An 18,794-nucleotide genomic window follows, 5' to 3' on the forward strand; every position below is an offset into this window, starting at 1 on the left:
AGACAGAACCTCGAGACTCAGCAGATTCACTCCTTCACATAAAACTATTACTCCAAGAAAGCTGAGTTTTCTGAAAGGCTGTTTGGTGCCTAAGAGATAACAGTCTAAACTTTCCCTGATGAAACTCGAAGCTGCAAAGAGGCAACTCTCTGACATGCCGGGGGAAGAACCTCAGCCCTAAGCTAATCATAAAAAAATGACTTCATGTTTTGATCCTTTACCAAAACATCCAAAAAACCGTCCAAAAAAAAGAGTCTTCCTATGATTATTGGCTACTAAGACCATTTAAAGCGTTTTAGTCAGCTACATTTAAAAAAAGCAATCTGATATAAACTTTGATCCTGACCAGTCCTTTAAAAAGACAGCAGATGGCCTACTGGTCAGAAACAATCATAAACCACGGGCCAATCAGTGTCTGTAGCAGTGGCAAAAAAAGTCAGAGAAGTACAAAACTAAGTCAAGTTTTGTCAAGTGAGTTCAGTTGTTTAGTTTCACTTTAGACCATTGGGGAAGATGGAAATACTAATGTAGAGACCATTATCAAGCCTCCAAAGGCGACATCTAGCAGCAGAAATACCCTCTCTGTTTCCTTTTGTGCATACCAAGATATTCCCTGCAGCTTCTGATAGCTGAGACAAGCTCTTGATTCATCCTCATTCCAGCAGAGATGTGTGAAAGTCAAGCATCTCTGAACACACAGTGAGACGTCTGCAGCCTTGAACGATGAATACATTATTCATCAGAAAACTCTAACAGACCAGGAGGAAGCCTCCATTTTATGAAGAGTGGACAGACTAAATGCCTGTGGCACAAGTGGGGCGCTGATGAAAGCCATGCACAGTAACCAAACATTAAATTCATAAACATGGACCAGAACAATGGCCTTGAATCAAAACGTTTCAGAACACAGAGAGCTCTTATCTCCAAAAATTGCTCACAAAAAAAGCATAAAAAATTAAAAAGGAAAACTATGGATCTTAATGTAACAAAAAAAAAAGCAAATAATGAATATCTACTGACAGATTGTTGAAGCCTGTGAGCTCAGATAGCTCATCATATCCTGGCTTCAATTGCCTCTAAAAAGGGATAATTGTGCAAATGTCTCATTTACATAACTATTATATGCGACATGTCATGGAAAGGATTTTTTTCCACAACTGGAAGCTATTAGGTGTGAAATCGCAAAACTGCCCAAAAGATGAAGACAATATTACTTAATAGGCTCAGAAAACCCTATTTTTTACTGGATTTCTGTGGTTATCTTTAAGCTAATTTTTTCCACGTAAAAGCCTTGTACATTCTTTAATATATTTGAAGGGAAGCTCTCGGGTTAAAACTCACTTTTTTAACCAAGTACATGATAAAAAAGATCACTTTGGAGCAACTTTCTTAAAAAGTAAATGTTTGAACGTCATTGTCATTGACATCAAGTCCCTCTGATGCATGAATTATGAATCCCTGAGTCAAGATTTTTTTATATGTGTTTTACTCTTCTTGGGGCATGAAAAAAAAAACAAATATGAATATGAAAAGAACAATCTTGTATTCTGTTGTAAATATACAAACAATTGTTTCATTTTATGCTTTGAAAATTTTTTCAAAATATTTCAATATTTCCTCACACAATATAGACACAATGTTTAGAACTGAATAAGAAAACTGATGACAGTCATAGCCAAAAATCTTTAACCTGAATGTGACAATCATCACCGTGGCTTTCCAAAGTTCTATAAGAACGTAGGACAGTATAACCAAGTCCTTTTATTTGCATGTTGCAAGAAAACATGAACTGTCATTTTAGTCTCTGCATCTCCTAACACTTTGATGGTCATCACACCTAAGCTGTATGAATGTTAGCAAAGCACCCAGGGCACAGTGGCACACAGCATTGCATGCAGATGTATTTGGTCTTCCATGTGCATGCAGCATCGTGGCCTCTGTTTGCATTTTTAGAATTTTTTGCCTTATTCTTCGCTGTGTTTGAAGTCTACAATATAAATAATTGGTATAGTCACAGAAACTACAGCTAATTTGCACAAAATATACACAAAGTATAAACAAAATATAATAAAGTGTAAATTTTAAATGAATAGCTTATATGTGTTACGTTTAAAACACTGAATTATAAGCAAAACAATTACAAGACAGTAAAGCAATTATATGACTTCTGTTGAAACAATTTAATGGGCGATGCATGACGTCCACTTCAGTGGACACATGGTTAATCGTAATTTTCTAAATGTTGGAGAAAAATGTTTATATTTCAAACTGATAATATCCTTCCTTAGATGTTACTGTAAATCATCATATTTTTTTTTTTTTTACCTGTTGGGCTCTTCTACTATTAAAGGATTGAGAGGAAATGCCAGCAGTGGTCGACAGAGGTTGCTGTTTGTTGGCCATCTTGGATTCAGAAGAAATTTACTTGCAGTTACAATGACTGACCACTGAATTGACCTCAATGGAGTGTGGCAGCAGAGAGCATTCTAGACACTAATATGCAGTTACACCATAGAAACCATAGAATTAAAGAGATGTTTACTTTTTAGTAGCTGTCCACTACAGTGGCCGCTATGCACCAGAGGGTTAAAGATACACATCAAACCAATATTCTACTGAACTATTGGCCAACAGCAGCAGCAGCAAATCAGCAAAATGCTTTCGATTCATGCTTACCGATACACCAGAACCCCTCCCCAAACACCGAAAACACCCCCACAGATAATAACATAGCGGAGACCAGAGCGAGGACTCCATCCATCACACCCAAATGTACAACACTCCAGCTAAAACAGACATGGACACACACTGACCCAACAACACACAGCATAAAGAGCAACACATAAAGAATAACAAATAAACTTCCTACTCCAAGATCTGGAATGAAGCCTTTTTATCTCATTATTAGCCATTTCCAGCTGAACACAAACTTTGAGCTTTTTCCAATGGCTGTGGATGAAATGAGACCTCTGCAAAGCTTAAAATGTTCTGAGACTTTATGCTTACTTAATAATACCTCAGCTTGTAAAGCTACACCTCATAAACTGTAAGTTAGTCTAAGTGCACGTGTGCGCCAGCATTATCTCTAGACGGTGTTTAATCATAAACTTAAAGTTGTCATATTAGATAAACAGGTCATGAAAAATCAAATTAAATTCTCGAGTGTGTTTGAAGGTGTTTTCTGAGCAGTTACATAAAGAGGATTACTACACGGCAGCTCAGACTCGACCATGCCTCCATGCCATAAATTTAAGGTGCTTGTCAGGCAATCGCAGGAGGAACGTGACACTGTGAGCACTGCACACCGCGATCCTCAACAGAGTAATCATGCCCACTTTAATGACTATCAGGATGATTTGTACTTGTCACAAGCTCTTTAGAAATAATGTCCCATTCTCTGTGCTCATAAACTCTGAAATAAATCTGTTTCTTCCTGCCCAGTGCAACGACAGTGATATATCAGAGCAGAAATGGCCAGTGTGACTGAAATTGATTTTGCTTTCTTTCCCTACAGGCCTATCAACTTTGGCTTGCAATATTAAAAACACATTCTGCAATGGATTATTAAAACTCCCATCATGTAGGTGGTGACGGCTATTGCAGATGTCTTTTGACACAACTGAAATCCCAGAAAAATTGCATTTCCCTGGGGTCTAACTACAAAATCACTTCAGATAACACAATTCTTTCCTTCGGACATTGTGCCACACTTTTAATCTGTCAGACTTTTTCAGTCACCCTTCAGAAATTGCAATACGTAGTCGAGAAGGATGTGGCAGTGGTTGGACCCGCTAAGTTGGAAAGGGACAGGTTCAAAATTCAGTTGGGGTTCTGTCAGCTTTAACAGATTTAAAAATGGCCATTCTTTGTCACAGACTCACTGTAAACCTGACAAGGCTGGAAACCGTACTCCGGCTGTCAGAACATACATGTCAGGCCATTTTCTATATATGGTATATCCACACAGGGTCATGGAGGCGTTGATGTTACCCTCAACAGGTGGCACTGACACACCAACAAAAGTTTAAAACACTAAACAACAAAAGTTTTTTCCCATAGGCTGTAACCTGAAAAAGTTTAGACATTTATAATGACCATTTTAGTTATTAATATCAGTCATTCCATTAGGCAACAATTTAAAGTTTTTTTTTTCAGGCTCACTATTAGATTTTAGAAAAGGTACTGATCAAAGTACAGTTATGAGAAGGTGGTGACATTAACAAGTGAGGCAAGCAGAAGTAATACAGGTGACCGTAGTTCATTTTAAATCCCAAATTCAGCTCTTATAAAAGATTCCAGAAACCAGTGTTAATATTAGCAAAGTGCTAGGAGGCCGACCCTGCCAACTCTATGAGTAGAATAAAACCATGCCAACCTGATGACCTTTTCAAAAGAACATAGAAATCTACCTAATGTTGAGCTGTTTACTGTCTGGAACGGAAGGAAGTCAAATTATATGGAATGTGTTGAGAAAAGAGGTTTTCCTCACATTGATTTAGCTGAACAGTCTGATACACTGCACTATGCTCAAGTCTGTTTCCACTCTTTTGTCTATGTTTTACTTTCCGGTGCTCAGCGTTCTTGTAATCTTGTCGAGTGATCTTGAGCAATAAGCTAAAGAAAGATCTTTACTGTTTCGGAGTTTTATTTAGAACGTCGGCTTCTCTTTACCCATTTTCGTGCCCAGTGCTTGTGTCGGAGGAATGGGCCTTTTGTTTGTTAAGCCACTTAAGTCTGACCAACTCAAGCATTACCACAGCTCCTAGACTCAAGGGGTAATAATGGTGACCAAAGCTAACAAAACAGAATCTTTTGAAAAGACCCAACACAATGTAACATGGTCTCAGATACATGAAATACATTTTCAGGATATCAAAAAGTTTTTTTGAAGAATTTTCAATAGGTGAGCAACTGATATGTGATGCACAATATGTGTTTTTAGTCAGCTTTAATTGAAAAGTGGTTTCATATTTGACACAATGAACCATCAGCACCTGAATGCACCTTACAGTATGATGAATAATTATGGGCTATTCCAAGATTGTAAAAGTAAAAAAGAAAACACCACTGCAATGGTAGACAGACAGAACATTGCAAGACCGATGCTGAAGAGGGTTTTCTGGAGACTAAATTATCAAATTCAGTATAATACCACCATTTGAAGGGACATGATACCAGATTATCTTAAGGGATGGAAAGGTCAAAGTTGTTTTTCAAAGACACAGCCATAGAAAAAAATAGAACACATCTGTGAAAGTTTTGTGCATTGTGTAACGATTCCTATTTCACTGTTTGCTGTAGGAGGACACAACACTGATCAATCCATCGAGTTTAGTCACCTGTCCAGTGCTCAGTGGATTCAATAGAAAAAAAAAATACTTTGAACTTTATGCAAGGCAGTCAGTCTGCCAGATAGTGGTAGTGGTGCAGCGTGTCAGATGAAAACACCAGACGTGATATAAACTGGATTCCCCACTCAGATCTCTTGGCTGGAGCGGCACCCTTTATCTACCATGTGACGTACATAAACATTCAAAGTGTAAGTGAATCTCTGGAATACTGCAAAGTTGATCTCTAATATTGCTTATTTACATAATCTGCCGCTAATGGCAGTATAAAAACCTGCCTGGACAGGTTGTTTCTGTTGGCAAAGGCTTTGCTACTTATTAAAGAGAAAAACTCCTCCTCCACCAGTCCACCATTACTTCTGCCTGGGTAACCCACCAGCTAAGGAATGTAAAAAAGGAAATGAATACTGACCAAAACATTAACTTATTTTCAAAAGGAAATGGTCATGGACACTATTACAGTGAAAAATGAAAAGAAGGATTTTCTTAGGCACTAAACAGTGTACGTAGCAATAGCATTTTCTCAAAGATGTGTTGTACACTGACTTCATTTCTCCTAAATGTTACAGCTCGCCAACCCAATTCAGCTTCGTCGCAGCTGTCAACAGAGATAAGCAGCTCTTTTATGTCTGCTCAAATGTACGTTTTTCCACCTCGGACATACACAAAATCCAATTATGCTCTAATTGACTGTAACAGGGCTCATTGATTATGACAGAGGCGGTGAAGCAGACTGAGCTGTAGAAAACTATCCACAGTAATTAGCCCCATGCACCCTGCAGGCCTTTAGGAGCCATGATTTAATATAAAGGCAATATTTCTCCCAACTAGTCGATCAGAACTGACTTTTCCAACAAATACATATTCCTACCTATGGAGCATAAAGTAGCACAAGTATAAAAAAATGGGGTCAAAATATATATTAAAATATGTTACACTGATGCAGATATGACCAGGCAATTTATTGGGCGCATGGACAGCTGGGACAGCAGATTGCTGTAATTTAATTTAATTTTTTTAATAATTAGGATATCAAGCTTCTGCATATATAATATAGTTATATAATTAAACATCTTCCCAAAAAGCAATTTTAAGCAACTGTTCGTATTTAAGGAAAAGTTGGAATAACACAAATAACAGTAGGAGAAAATCGAATTACTTGTACAAAATATAATTTGTACTTATTTAGGGCACAGACAGCTCTGGACTCATTTGAAAGTATAAAAAGCTTAAGAAGGCTAAGGAAACATCACTCAGCACTCAGAAAGTCTCAAATTGATCTAGTAAGCTAAAGTATTATGAGTTCAGAATGCATGCAGTGCCACTATAACTATTTACACTGCCCCAAGCAGAATACGACATTTGCACACATATACATATATATATATATATATATATATATATATATATATATATATATATATATATATATATATATATATATACACATACATTTGTATATATATATATATATACACACATACATACATATACACACACATTTTTTAGCTATAAAGTTTTAGGATTTCAAAATTAAGGTGTTTCGCGTCTAGCTTCAGCCATATCGAGCTGGAATCACAGTTTTCATCTGCTAGATCAGAGGTCTGAAACCTGCAGTTCCATAGCCACAAGTGGCTCACTTAATATTAATAAAACAATTAAATATTGCTCTGTTTTATTATTTCATTCTTTTGTTCTGTGCCCCTCTGAAAAAACACTGGCTCCACCTTGGCCCCCCTGGTAAATTTGGTCTAGAACCGCCACTGGTCTGCTTCTATTGAATCCGTTTGGGGGAAAGGAGGGACATTCAGCAGAACTTTCCGAGCTGATTGGGCAAAGCGACACCTAGTGCCCTCCTACTAAAGGTCGGTTTTAGCCAATCGTGGTATCACATGAAAATGTAAGAAGCAGTCATAAGAAACCACATAAAGTTACTCTGGTCAAGGCACTTCTTGCTGTTCTTCTTTTAAAGATGAAACTGTGGATGCTGACCAAAAGTGACAGCAGAAACTACTTGTGCGTCCCCCTGCGCTGCCATGTTTACATTGGTTCTGCTGTGGGCTCGGCAGCTCTTGCTTTCGTCACAGGGATATGTCTCGCCTTGAACCCATACACTGCTACCTGATTGGCCCAAACTGTTTTTGGTTCGGTCCTGAACTGTTGAACTGGGAGCGGGACAAGATGGATTCTTGTGTTTTGGGAACACATAAAGACTGCAAAAATTCAGCTTGCATGAAAGGTTTGGGTCATCAGTCAAACTTTGTAAACCTGCATGACAGAATCCCTTGCAACGAAAATAAACAAATAAAAATGCTTTAAACCCTACGCTGAGATCTGTCAAATGTTATCCATCCACCACAGTATTTACCATAACCAGCTCATCAGCTTTATTGTTCTTCCTCTCCAGATATAATTAACCAAGAGACATACAAAACTGCTTCAGTTTAAAAACGTATTTTGCTAATTGCTGAGGATTAAATCCATGCTTCATAACCCAGCTCCTTTTTTGTTGTGCATTTACATTTATCGGTTAAAAAGATAGACCACTGGACAGTACCTTCAAAATATAACTCCCAGACTTTACTCCACTTGTAACAGCATCAATGAAAACAACCTGAACTTGAACTCATTAGTCACCACTTAATGTTTCACAACAGGATTTTTTTTTTCTTTTAAGTTTGCACACAGCAGAATTTTTATGATGCTTTCACCATCACAAGATAGAGACAGAGCAAAGTCCCACCTTTGCGCAGCATGGGGTGTCAAGGGGGAGGGGGGTGGGGGGGGACTAGAGTTACCCTTGAGATCGCTGTTTATGTAATAACTGGACTGCTGTAAGGTGCCTGTGAAAGGGGGAAAAGCCTCTAAGGTGCTCCAAACTAAGAGTAAACTGGACAGGACTGGGGAAAAAGGTAAGATATTGATTTAGGTCTGAATTGTGAGCTAAAAGTGAGCTAATTTTGAATGATTCATTTTAAAATAATGCATCTATCTTTATTGGAAAAACAAACAAACGTGTATGTCAATAAGAATAATAAAAAAAATCAATGGTTTTTAAGGTTCACGCCTGCTTGGCGCTGCACCAGCACACCCACCTGTGATTTCAGGAGGCTAGAGGTTATATCCGCCAGGGCGCACAATGCTTTATAGAATAGTCTGTGCCGGTGATCCACTGAGAGCAACCTGTTGTTCAACCACAAGGCTGAAGTTCCAGGACCGTCTCCTGCACGCAGAGCGGAGGCGCAGGTGACTCAGTTACCTGGCGGGGCTCAAAGTGTCTTTGTTCGGAACATCAAGCTCCACTTCAAAGGCTAGAAGTTTGTCCGTGAGGTCTGTTTGAAGCCGAATTCAACCGGGCTCCACGTCTGTGACGGAAAAAAAAAAAAAAAAAAAGATGAGTGATGCATTCACAACCGTGGGAAATGTGATGGTCGAACGTTTTGACTGCTACTTTTGTTTTAAATTAAAAAAAAAAAAACACAAGACTGGAGTTTAATTAGTTTGCAGAGCACAACTTGAAAGGTCCGTGAATATTTAGATTATATTTCTTAAACGGAAATTGGTATAAAAACAAAAAGCAACTGTTTGTTTGAAGTTTATTTTTCATTTGAAAAATAATATATTGACGTATGCATGATTTTTTTGGGGGATTAAAAGTGGATGAACAATAATATTTATATTTTAAAAAAAGTTAAGAAATTACTGGCAAAGAATAGCAAATTAATATGACCAGTTTCCTGCCATCCTAAGTATGCTTCAACTCGTGATGTCATCACCCATATATGGTAGGGGTATGTTTTCGTCATTAACAACAACAGCACAACAACCTCCTGTAAGTTTTTTTTGTTCTGGTTTGTCTATATTTGTTTTTTTGGTGAGATAAAATGTGAGACTATTTTTGAGGTGTTAAGAAGAAACAGCACCTCCTAATATCCATTATATGATGTTCACAGAGCTAGATGTCTGGTTGTATATTACAAACTGTCCTGTCAGTATGAGTTTAGATTGTGTTTATATAGTTTAGTTTTTTCATGTAGCCTATTTAGGGATGTGGTCTTGAATTACTGAGTTTCTCATTCATAGTTTCCTGTTTTGTTTTGGTTGGTCTGGTCCTTTCTTTTTAGTTCTGCAAGGTTTTACTTCCTGTTTTCTCCCCACCTGTTTGAGACTTCCAGTCTCCTGTTGGTTTTTTGTTTTGGATCTCATGTTGTGTGATGTTCTGTTTGTGTACTGTTATGTAGTGTTTGGTCTCTGTGTGTTTAGGTTCTGTCCTGCCAATTCATGCATCAGATCTCTTCTTTTCTATGCTCTTCTTAAGCCGGCGTCACATACACTACATTCCTTGTCCGCTCCGTCATCCATTGCAAAATTTGCTGTGCGGCAATCCACACTGGATGCGTGCAGGATCCGTTCATTTATTCATCCATAGCATCACGGAGCCGATGGGAATTGACACATTGACTAGAATGGCTTTTATTTGCGACAGACAAACGGAGCATGCACGGATGACGGAGTCTGTGTGAATGAGGGGCTACTCTCTGGTTAATTAGCCTCCCACGTGCCACCTCTCCTCAGTATGGCTCATTGTACACTAACTTCCCTTTCCTTCTTTCAGTCACTGCTGGTTCATTCTGGTTTTATCCCTCTGTGTACCTGGTTTCCTCCTTGTTTCTTGATTATCCATCCATCCATCCATCCATTTTCTAACACGTCTATCCCTTGTGGGGTCGCGAGGGGCGCTGGTGCCTATCTCCAGCTGTCAATGGGCGAGAGGCGGGGTACACCCTGCACAGGTCGCCAGTCTATCGCAGTGTTTCTTGATTAGTTTCTGTTTAATGTTCCCTCTTGCAGTTTCTGATTTTGGACTTGGGTATTTGTGCGTTTCTGTTTCTTTAATAAATATTTTTATTTTTGCACAATTTCTGCCTCCTGCCTCTCTGTACTCAATTCATTCACCCACCACTTCATGATAACCAATTTGTCTGTGTACTTCTCTGTTTGCTGGTGATTTTGTTTTTTATGGATTTAAAACCTAAGAAGAAAATCAATCAATTTTAAATTTCTGTTTTTGACCACATGAAAAAAGTACCTCCTTGCCTTTTTTGTGTGTGTGTGTGTTTTATAGTCTTTTGATGAGAACATACAAATAGAAAATGTACACAAACCATGAAAGTATTTGGTTTGTTGTGACATTTGGAAAGCTCTCGACATATTCTTTTGATTGCTTTGTTAAAGCATGACTTGTCTGTGTTGACAGTGTGCATGTTTACATTGTTAAAAATGGATTAGCAAGTCAGTAGCTCAATTATGTTCTGTTTTTACAGGGCTCATGCCCGTACTTAACATAGCTCCTTCTAAAAAAAGGCTTTTCAGTCAACTTCCTAAACCTGATACAAGTAAGTTAAGTGTCTTATTCAATCAAACCACCTCCTTGTGATGTAACTGTTCAAAGCATTCTTTGTTCAGTGACCCCTTTATTTGGTGGGCTGCTTTTGCTTTGGGAGCACATTTGATTTGGTGACTTAGTCTGCTATTTTCACATGAGTGTTAGAGGGGACATTTTATTGCAGTTTAATGTTAGGTGACAGTAATCTTGTCATATATTCATGATTGGTGTTTGAGAAAAGCAAAAGCAGCAAAAGCAGCTATAGGCAAGAACTAGAACTCTGTTGACATAAAATTCTTTGCCAAAGTATTTATTTTTGTCACATTTTGTAAAGTTACAACCACAAACCCTTGCTTTATAATTAGATATTATTGGATTTATTTTGTGCCAGAATAACAAAAAGCAGTGCAAAATTGTAAGCCTTTTTCACTGTAAAGTTCTGAAAATTGTGGTGGTTGTTTGTTTTCAGCCCCCCTTTACCCCTAATAACATCCAGTCTAACCAACTGCTTCAGAAGCCAATCGATTAGTAAATACAGAAAATATAGAAATATAATAATTAAATATTGATGGGAAGATGCCTGGAACTAAGCATACCGTAGGGGAATCCTGAGAGAACTAGAAGATGGTGTAGTGGTTTCTTCAACCATTGATGACAACTTTAAGATAAAACCAGAACTATAAGGGAGGGATTTTGATTCAAGCACAATCTGCATTAGAATAACCTCAATTCAATTGACAATCTGCAGTAACACTTTTAAATGGGTGTTCATAGATATTCTCCATCAAATCAGCATGAGGTTGAACTTGCAAAGAAGAATGAGCCAAATTTCAGACTCTAGTCTAGATCTCCAAAGCTTGCAAAGACCAATTCCAGAGAGAGAACATTGCTCTCAGTGGAAAGACAGTTACATTTTCAGCCATTTTAAATACAAATATTTAAGTCTGGTAGGGAATAAACCCTTTTTAAATAAATTTGTACATATACAGTAGGCTGTGTTTGCAGAAAAGGTTGTTGAAAGTAACTTGAAGGAATAATGGTTTGATTAGTTATAAGGACTTTTATTTTTTGGGGATATACTCAACTTTTCATTTTGTTTGTTCCATGCAGTGACGCAAATAAAAAAATAAATGCTGAAGTGCATTTCTTGTTACTCTTTTCGGATTCTAGTAAATAAAGACAGAACTGAATCTCTGGCCTTTCCATGACCCTTGACCTTTCTGTGTCCTGGTAGCACTCACAGGCTTGTGTTGAAATTAAGTTGGAAGTTTATCTATTTCAAGAGAATTGAACAAGATTAAGGAAGTATATTATCATAAATGTTGTGTTTTGTAAGAATGTGGGAATCCAGGTTTTGTCCCTTTGTGATGTTTGGATGTGACTGTTCAAAGTGTCAGAGTCACTTACTGTTCATTAAGAATTACATTAGTTGGGAATTGTTTGCTTGACAAAGGGCATGTCCTTAAAACATTGCAATCATCTCTTTCTGAAACTTTAATAATATACAGATGATTTGTTTTACTTCTTTGAAGCTTTCGTTTCTTCTCACACAAATCTGTTTTATCAAGTACTTGTGCAAAGTAAATGTTTGCTGTTTATGCTTGTACGTTGATATAAATGGTCAGGCTGTTGAGAAAAATGTTAAAGCTAAATTCCTTAAATTGAGAAAAAGTAAAAATTCTACATAAGTTGCAACCTGTCACAGTTTTATCTTTGGAAGTTTAAAATGTGACGCTAAATGGTCCCAACTTTTTTATCTAAGGCAATGGTAGATCTTGACAAAGACTTTGCAGAAACTGGAAGAAGCAAATCCTGCACATCCTTAGTTAAGGAACAACTAAATAGATAACAACATTATCTTAATTGTTCATTTTGTTATCAAGATGAAGATCGGGAGGTTTTATGGATGTATGCGTACAGCATGCAGCGAAACCCTTCCTTTCATTGCTTTCCTTCACATAAGTTAATGATTAACTGTTTGCATGTTTGCCACTTAGGTGCAGCATCGAGTTGGTGATGAAGCACTCATAATGTTGTTCTGTTTCTTAATTAATCAGGTTTGTAGGTAGAAATGTTGTCTATGCAGCAATGTATGATAATTTTAGGTAAGACCGCACTTATTCCTACCAAGAGCAATAATATTCAATGCTTTTTTAAAAGTGTTAATGCCACTGGTACACATACAAACATCAAGTTATTTTATTAAAAAAATTAATGAAAACTGTGATGGGAATATATATATATATATATATATATATATATATATATATATATATATATATATATATATATATATATATATATATATATATAAATGCAATCCCCTTTACTCTGATACCCTACATTTAAATCCTACCAAATGCTACCAAATTGCTTTAGAAGTGACCTAATTAGAAGATAGAGTTTAACTGTGTAATTTAACTGTGTAAGATTTTTAGGGATAAGCGTGTGGGAAAATGGATAGATGGATGGATGGATGGATGGATGGATGGATGGATGGATGGATGGATGGATGGATGGATGGATGGATGGATGGATGGAAAGATTTTTTTTAGTGGATCTTAGTGAACAAACATCATCCTGAATGAAAAGGAATATAGATTTGAAAGTAGAATTGATAATAAAACCACGTCCCAAGCTTTGAACATTTCACAGAGAACCATTTAATTGTTCATCCCAGAATGGGAAAAAAAATGGCACAGTCACAAACCTAATAAGTCTTGGCTACAAAATCTGACAAAGCAGTGAAAGAATTAGAGAAGCATTCATGGCATGTCTGGGGGAGCCACAGAGAAACACAGCTCAGGTGGAAGTTTTGTTTCCCCAACAGGATAACTATTTGTCATACATTCTAAAAATAATGTATGCATGAGTGGTTAAAAGATCACCATTGTTGAATGGCTGCCAAAAGAAGTCCTGTTTGCAGTTTGCCACAATATGTAGGAAAGAGTGAACAGGTGAAAAAAATGCTCTGGTTAGTTGAAAGCAAAATAAAAATGTTTGGCCTACATGTCAATCACTCAGTGGGGCAGACCACCACTGAACAAAGTAAGCCAACTCTTCAGTGACAATATCATGTCATGCTCTGGGGTAAAATTTTCTTTCACAGTGATAGCAAAGCTGGTCAGACTTGAATAAATGACAGATGTAGCTAAACACATGGTAATCCCCCAAAAAATCTGTTAGATCCTGCAAAATAGACTCGAGATTGGGGCAGAGGTTCACCTTTGAGCAGGACAAAAGCCCTAAAAATAAAGGTAGAGCTTTAGATGGTCTAGACCACAGGTGTCAAACTCAAGGCCCATGGGCCAAATCTGGCCCGTCAAGGTAAATTATCCGCCCCTCGAGAGCCAGAAAAAAAAGGCATATCTTTTCTTTTTATGTGTATAAAGTGGCTAAAACTGTGCCTCCTGTAAGTGTAACTCACCCCAATATCAACTTTTTTTTGCAGATAACTGTATAAACTGGGCCTAAGGGTGCTACTTTTATGTTACTGTGCATTTTGTATAGTACTATGTGAACTGGAATGAAATTATGACATGAAAAGTATCATCTCTACACATGAAACCGGCCCCTTTAATGACTTCATGATGCCAAAGTGGCCCCATATAGAAATTAGTTTGACACCCATGGTCTCTAGACCATGCGAGGGTCCAGAGCTAAATCCAATTGAGAATCTGTGGCAAGACTAGACAACGGAAGCTCAATGATGCCTTCCACCTAATCTGAACAAGTTTAGCTATTTTACGAAGATAAAAAGACCATATTTTTTTGTCTTTTGAAGTGCAAAGCTGGTGGAGACATTCCCTTAAAAACTTGCGGCTATAAATACAGAAAGAAAGTTTGTACCACTGCATAATGACTGAAAATAACTGCAATAAAATGCATACCATGCTTATATATTTGTAAAGTTTCTTTTATTATCATTATTATTGTTTTGAGTTTTCCTTTCACTTTGTTATCAGGGTTTGTGTTGGTCAGTCACATAAAATCCAAATGAGATACACAGAAGCTTTGGTTGTAATTTTACAAACTCTCTAACAGTTCGGGGGGTGTACGTACTTTTGCAAAGCACTGTGCATTCTGACATCAGTATCTTTCCTTATCTGTAAATGACAAAGTACTGAGGTGAATGAGCCCTTCCTTGATTCTTATCAAGCTGAGCATGAGGAGATATAACCTTTCGTTGGGATTTCCTCCATTCTGCTGAGCCAAACAAGTTCTCCCACTTTCTGCTGTATGTAACTCCATGCCGTGTTGGAGATCCACCCGCATTTAGCTTTGGGTAACCTTTTGGCAAATAACTGCTAACAGGACAGGAAGGAACAACGCTAGAATTTCCCTGTTATCAGCATGGAACTCCAATGGCTCTGATAAAAAAAAAAAAAAAAAAAGCTCCCATTACTTGCAGCTACCCACACAGTCATAGCAGGAGTTTTATAACCATTCACGCCTAACCATGTCAACCACAAGCAACAGGTCCAGCAGCGGAGTTCAACAAAGTCGATGTAATCCTAGTAAGACGCAGGTGGCCTTCCAGATTCACTGACCAGTTCTCCACATTTCTCCCTCCTCTCTCCCACTCTTGCCCCCCTCTCTCTCACGCTTTTCTCCAGGCTCCTGGTTTGTTGGTGGTAACCCTAAGCTGAAACAGGGCCTTAAAGAAGGGTGGAGGCAGCAGGCAGCAGCTGGGACTTGTCACATTATACTCAGGACCAGAGTGGGACGAGGGCACCTACAATACGAGCTGTGAGAGAGAATAGCGGAGTCTGACTGAGAGTAGACCAAACACAGGGGGAACAAGGACGCCTGTGCATCAACAGCAGCCGCAGCAGAGGCCAACGTAGGGCTTTGGGAGATACCCCCCACCCCCACCCCCACTCCCCCCTTGAGGCAGGGGGATCACAACTTTCTGTTACCAGAGACTCCGGACAGTTTTCCAACTTCTTTGTAACAGGATCTGTTTGAAAAAGAGAAAGCACAATGGATAAGGATGCTCTCCTGGACTATGAGTATCCGGACCTGGATCCACTGCCATCCAAAATTGAAACAGAGTAAGTGTGAAGCGTTTCTAACCGCACATCCTTTAAGCTCTTTATTTTCTCCTAATTTTAAACATTCTGCTGTTTTCGACAACAAATGAAATTTCACCTGTCCTCCCATTTGATGTTGAGTAGTAGTTCCCCTGTCTTTTGTTTGGAGTTAGTGCTGAGATACGCCTCTCACTGAGATATTAGGTGACTCATAGCACACTTCTACTGGGACAATGTCAGTGTGTGACCCAGTCTCAGGTTTTTTTTTTTTTTCTTTAGTCTCATGCCTTTGCCATATCATTTTCAGGTTTTTAGGTTGTAGGTTGCTCAGGACATTTGTAAATGTTGTTGGCTGAATCTTTCTAAGGAAAATGCTTAAAGGGATGAGACATATCCTAGTGCAATTCATCTAAAAAAAAAAAAAGACACAGATTTAGCGATCAACCGCACAATGTGATGCCACAGCACTTTGAAGGTCAATTCATAGTATGTCCCACATATTATTAATGTTCTGAAGATGTGCAACACAATAGAAAACTGTATGTTTTGGTCAAGACACTTTTAAGTTTTAGGTTTTCTAGTAGCACCAGTTAAGCTCATTAAAGTCTTTTCATAACTCATCATACTTCACCCATTAATTTGGCAGCACTGGATCTCGAGACGTTATTTTTTTAATCGAGAAAACGTTTCTTTCTGCTCTGCCTTTTTAATACTTCCCAGTTTGATTTTGAGATAACAGATGTTTCAATGCCCTCATACTTTTACATGTACAGTGCTTTTTAAATGCATTTAGGATGTGGCAGACAGTTGTATACACCCCCTTTTCCTCTGATACCCCTATAAAAAATCCTCAGCGCTCAGCAGTGTGTAATTTTATTTCAGTATAAATCCAGCTGTTCTGTGAAGACCTCAGAGTTTTTTTATATATATATTTTTTAGAGAACATTAGTGAACTAACAGCATCACGAAGGCCAAAGGAACAGAGCTGACAGGTCAGGGAGAAAGCAGTGGAGATGTCTGAAGGAGGATGAGGTTGTCCAGCAACATGCAAAACTTTGAGCATTTTATGACTAAGAGTGTGGTACAACTACAAACCTACCAATACATGGTCTTCCATCCTAACGTGACAGGCTTGGCAAAAAGAGCATCAATTAGAGAAGCTGCCAAGAGCTTCGCTGACGGAGCTGCAGATATCCACAGAACGCGAAGGAGAATCTGATGCTGAATCTGTTACTTGTCCAACAACAAATTGGGTCTTAAGGAAGAGTGGCAAGATAAAAGCCAACATTTGAAAGAAATCAAATGGATCCCACTAAATGGCAAACACAGTGGAGCCGGCATCATGCTGTGGGGATGCTTTTCATCAGCAGGAACAGGGAATGATGAGAAGATTAATGGAGTAAAATACAGGCCAATACTAAAAGAAGACCTGTTATTGGCAGCAAAGGAGTTGAGACTCCCATTGAAGTTGGACAAATAGCCAGGCTGAGGCTGGAATTATAAAGCTTATAGGGAATTAATGTCTTAGAATAGCAGAATTTCAATTGAAAATTCAACAAAATAATAGTAAAAAAAAATCTCATGAGTGGTTTGGCATGAAATAATATGCAGCACTGTCCTGAAAGGTTTGTGAAGAAATCTAACATCTGAGGCTTTCTTGCCTATTGCACAGGAACGTGTTTTCTTGTGTCACACTCGATCCAATCCGTTTAAATCCAAATCTCCGCTCTGAGACTTTGACCACCGAGTTTCCAGCCACAAATGATCCGGGCCATTGACATGTGAAACGTTTAGCGAGGTACACCAGAGGTCAGCTTAGGAACTCAAAGCCTTGTGTTTAAGGGCCTGATTTTCTTTCTTTGCTAACATGTGACTCGTTTGTGTCTTTGTTTAGAACCGTCCCACCATGTGACCCCACCGCAGATGACATGCTCTATCACATATGCATCACTGCAATATCCGTAAGTCTGACGTCTTCACGCAGTAACACACGGACGTGCTTAATGAAAGCCAGGCATGTGTCACTTCCTGAATTACAGAACTAACTCTGTGTCTGGTCCTTTTTGTCTGTCCACAATGAAAAACGTCCCCTCTCACCCAAAAAAGCAGGAAATCATGGAGTGAAGAAATCGCATTACAAAACAATCATCAGATATTAGTACTGAAAAAAAATTTCGGTCATGTTTTGACTCATGAAAATAGTGCAACTTTGACTGAGTTGTAAAAACCTGACCATTATCAGTGCAAGAGTTAAGGAGCGCATGCTTTTTTTATTTTAAATCATTTTAAGTCTTAGTTTTATTTATCTTTACATTTCTCTCTTTATCCTTACTATCTTTTATCCTAATACTCATCACTTGTTCTCTTTAGAGCCAATCGTGATAGACAGCCTCAATTAAAAGAAAAACATTCTTCCCAGCCTGGTGTTTCCTAAATGTGTCATAGGTCTAAAAGGTCGTCGAACCCCCTCCAGTAACTGGTCATCCTGACTAATGACACTTTCCTCAGACCACATCTGTAGGGAGCGCTAATGAGACTGAGGTTAAGTCTTTTGTGGCGCCTCGCTGCATGGTGCTCTGCGGCTGAAGCTAACCGAGATGTCTGTCCTTTCAGCTGGTCGTCATGCTGATTCTAGCCATCCTGGCCAGGCGCACGAAGGTGGGCAACAGACAGAAAGGGCTCCCAGGTTTACTCAGGTAAGTATCATTTACTCTTTTTGTGATTTTTTATTTTACAGAAATGAATGGTTTACTGTCATATTTAAAAAAATTCAATGCTACTGCCTTAGAATAATATAAGGTTTAACATGTAAACATGTTTATTTAGATAGGGAACGCCTCTCTAGACCATTTGGTAATGGGGGTGGAGGTGGTAGTTTTAAGGTATCTGAAGTGTTTATTAGTTCAGTTGTCGCGTCATAAATCAGGAGTGGACGTTTTGTTGATTTTTGCTTTCAGCTGTGTTTCCACTTTTCTCAAATGCATTATGGGATGCTCATTCTAATAGGTTTGTCTAACAAACAGCAGT

General features: G+C 38.3%; 1 protein-coding gene and 1 long non-coding RNA gene across 3 annotated transcripts in view; one reads left to right on the top strand and one right to left on the bottom strand.

The window, feature by feature from the left end:
• LOC110366792 overlaps nt 1-8,686 on the bottom strand; it is a 26,062-nt gene extending 17,376 nt beyond the window's left edge. Inside the window, exon 1 of the long non-coding RNA XR_004933177.1 lies at nt 8,444-8,686. This is a non-coding gene — a long non-coding RNA (uncharacterized LOC110366792). The remainder of the gene's footprint in view (nt 1-8,443) is intronic.
• The window catches only part of stra6 (signaling receptor and transporter of retinol STRA6), a 24,493-nt gene continuing 13,856 nt past the window's right edge, over nt 8,158-18,794 (top strand). For both annotated transcript variants that reach the window (XM_012857041.3, XM_012857042.3), the window contains exons 1-4: nt 8,158-8,260; nt 15,351-15,788; nt 17,662-17,728; nt 18,381-18,463. In XM_012857041.3, the coding sequence (XP_012712495.2) occupies nt 15,718-15,788; nt 17,662-17,728; nt 18,381-18,463 (221 nt within the window). In that variant the 5' untranslated portion in view covers nt 8,158-8,260; nt 15,351-15,717. The remainder of the gene's footprint in view (nt 8,261-15,350; nt 15,789-17,661; nt 17,729-18,380; nt 18,464-18,794) is intronic.

The sequence above is a fragment of the Fundulus heteroclitus genome, chromosome 2, assembly GCF_011125445.2.
Source record: "Fundulus heteroclitus isolate FHET01 chromosome 2, MU-UCD_Fhet_4.1, whole genome shotgun sequence".
NCBI lineage: Eukaryota > Metazoa > Chordata > Actinopteri > Cyprinodontiformes > Fundulidae > Fundulus > Fundulus heteroclitus.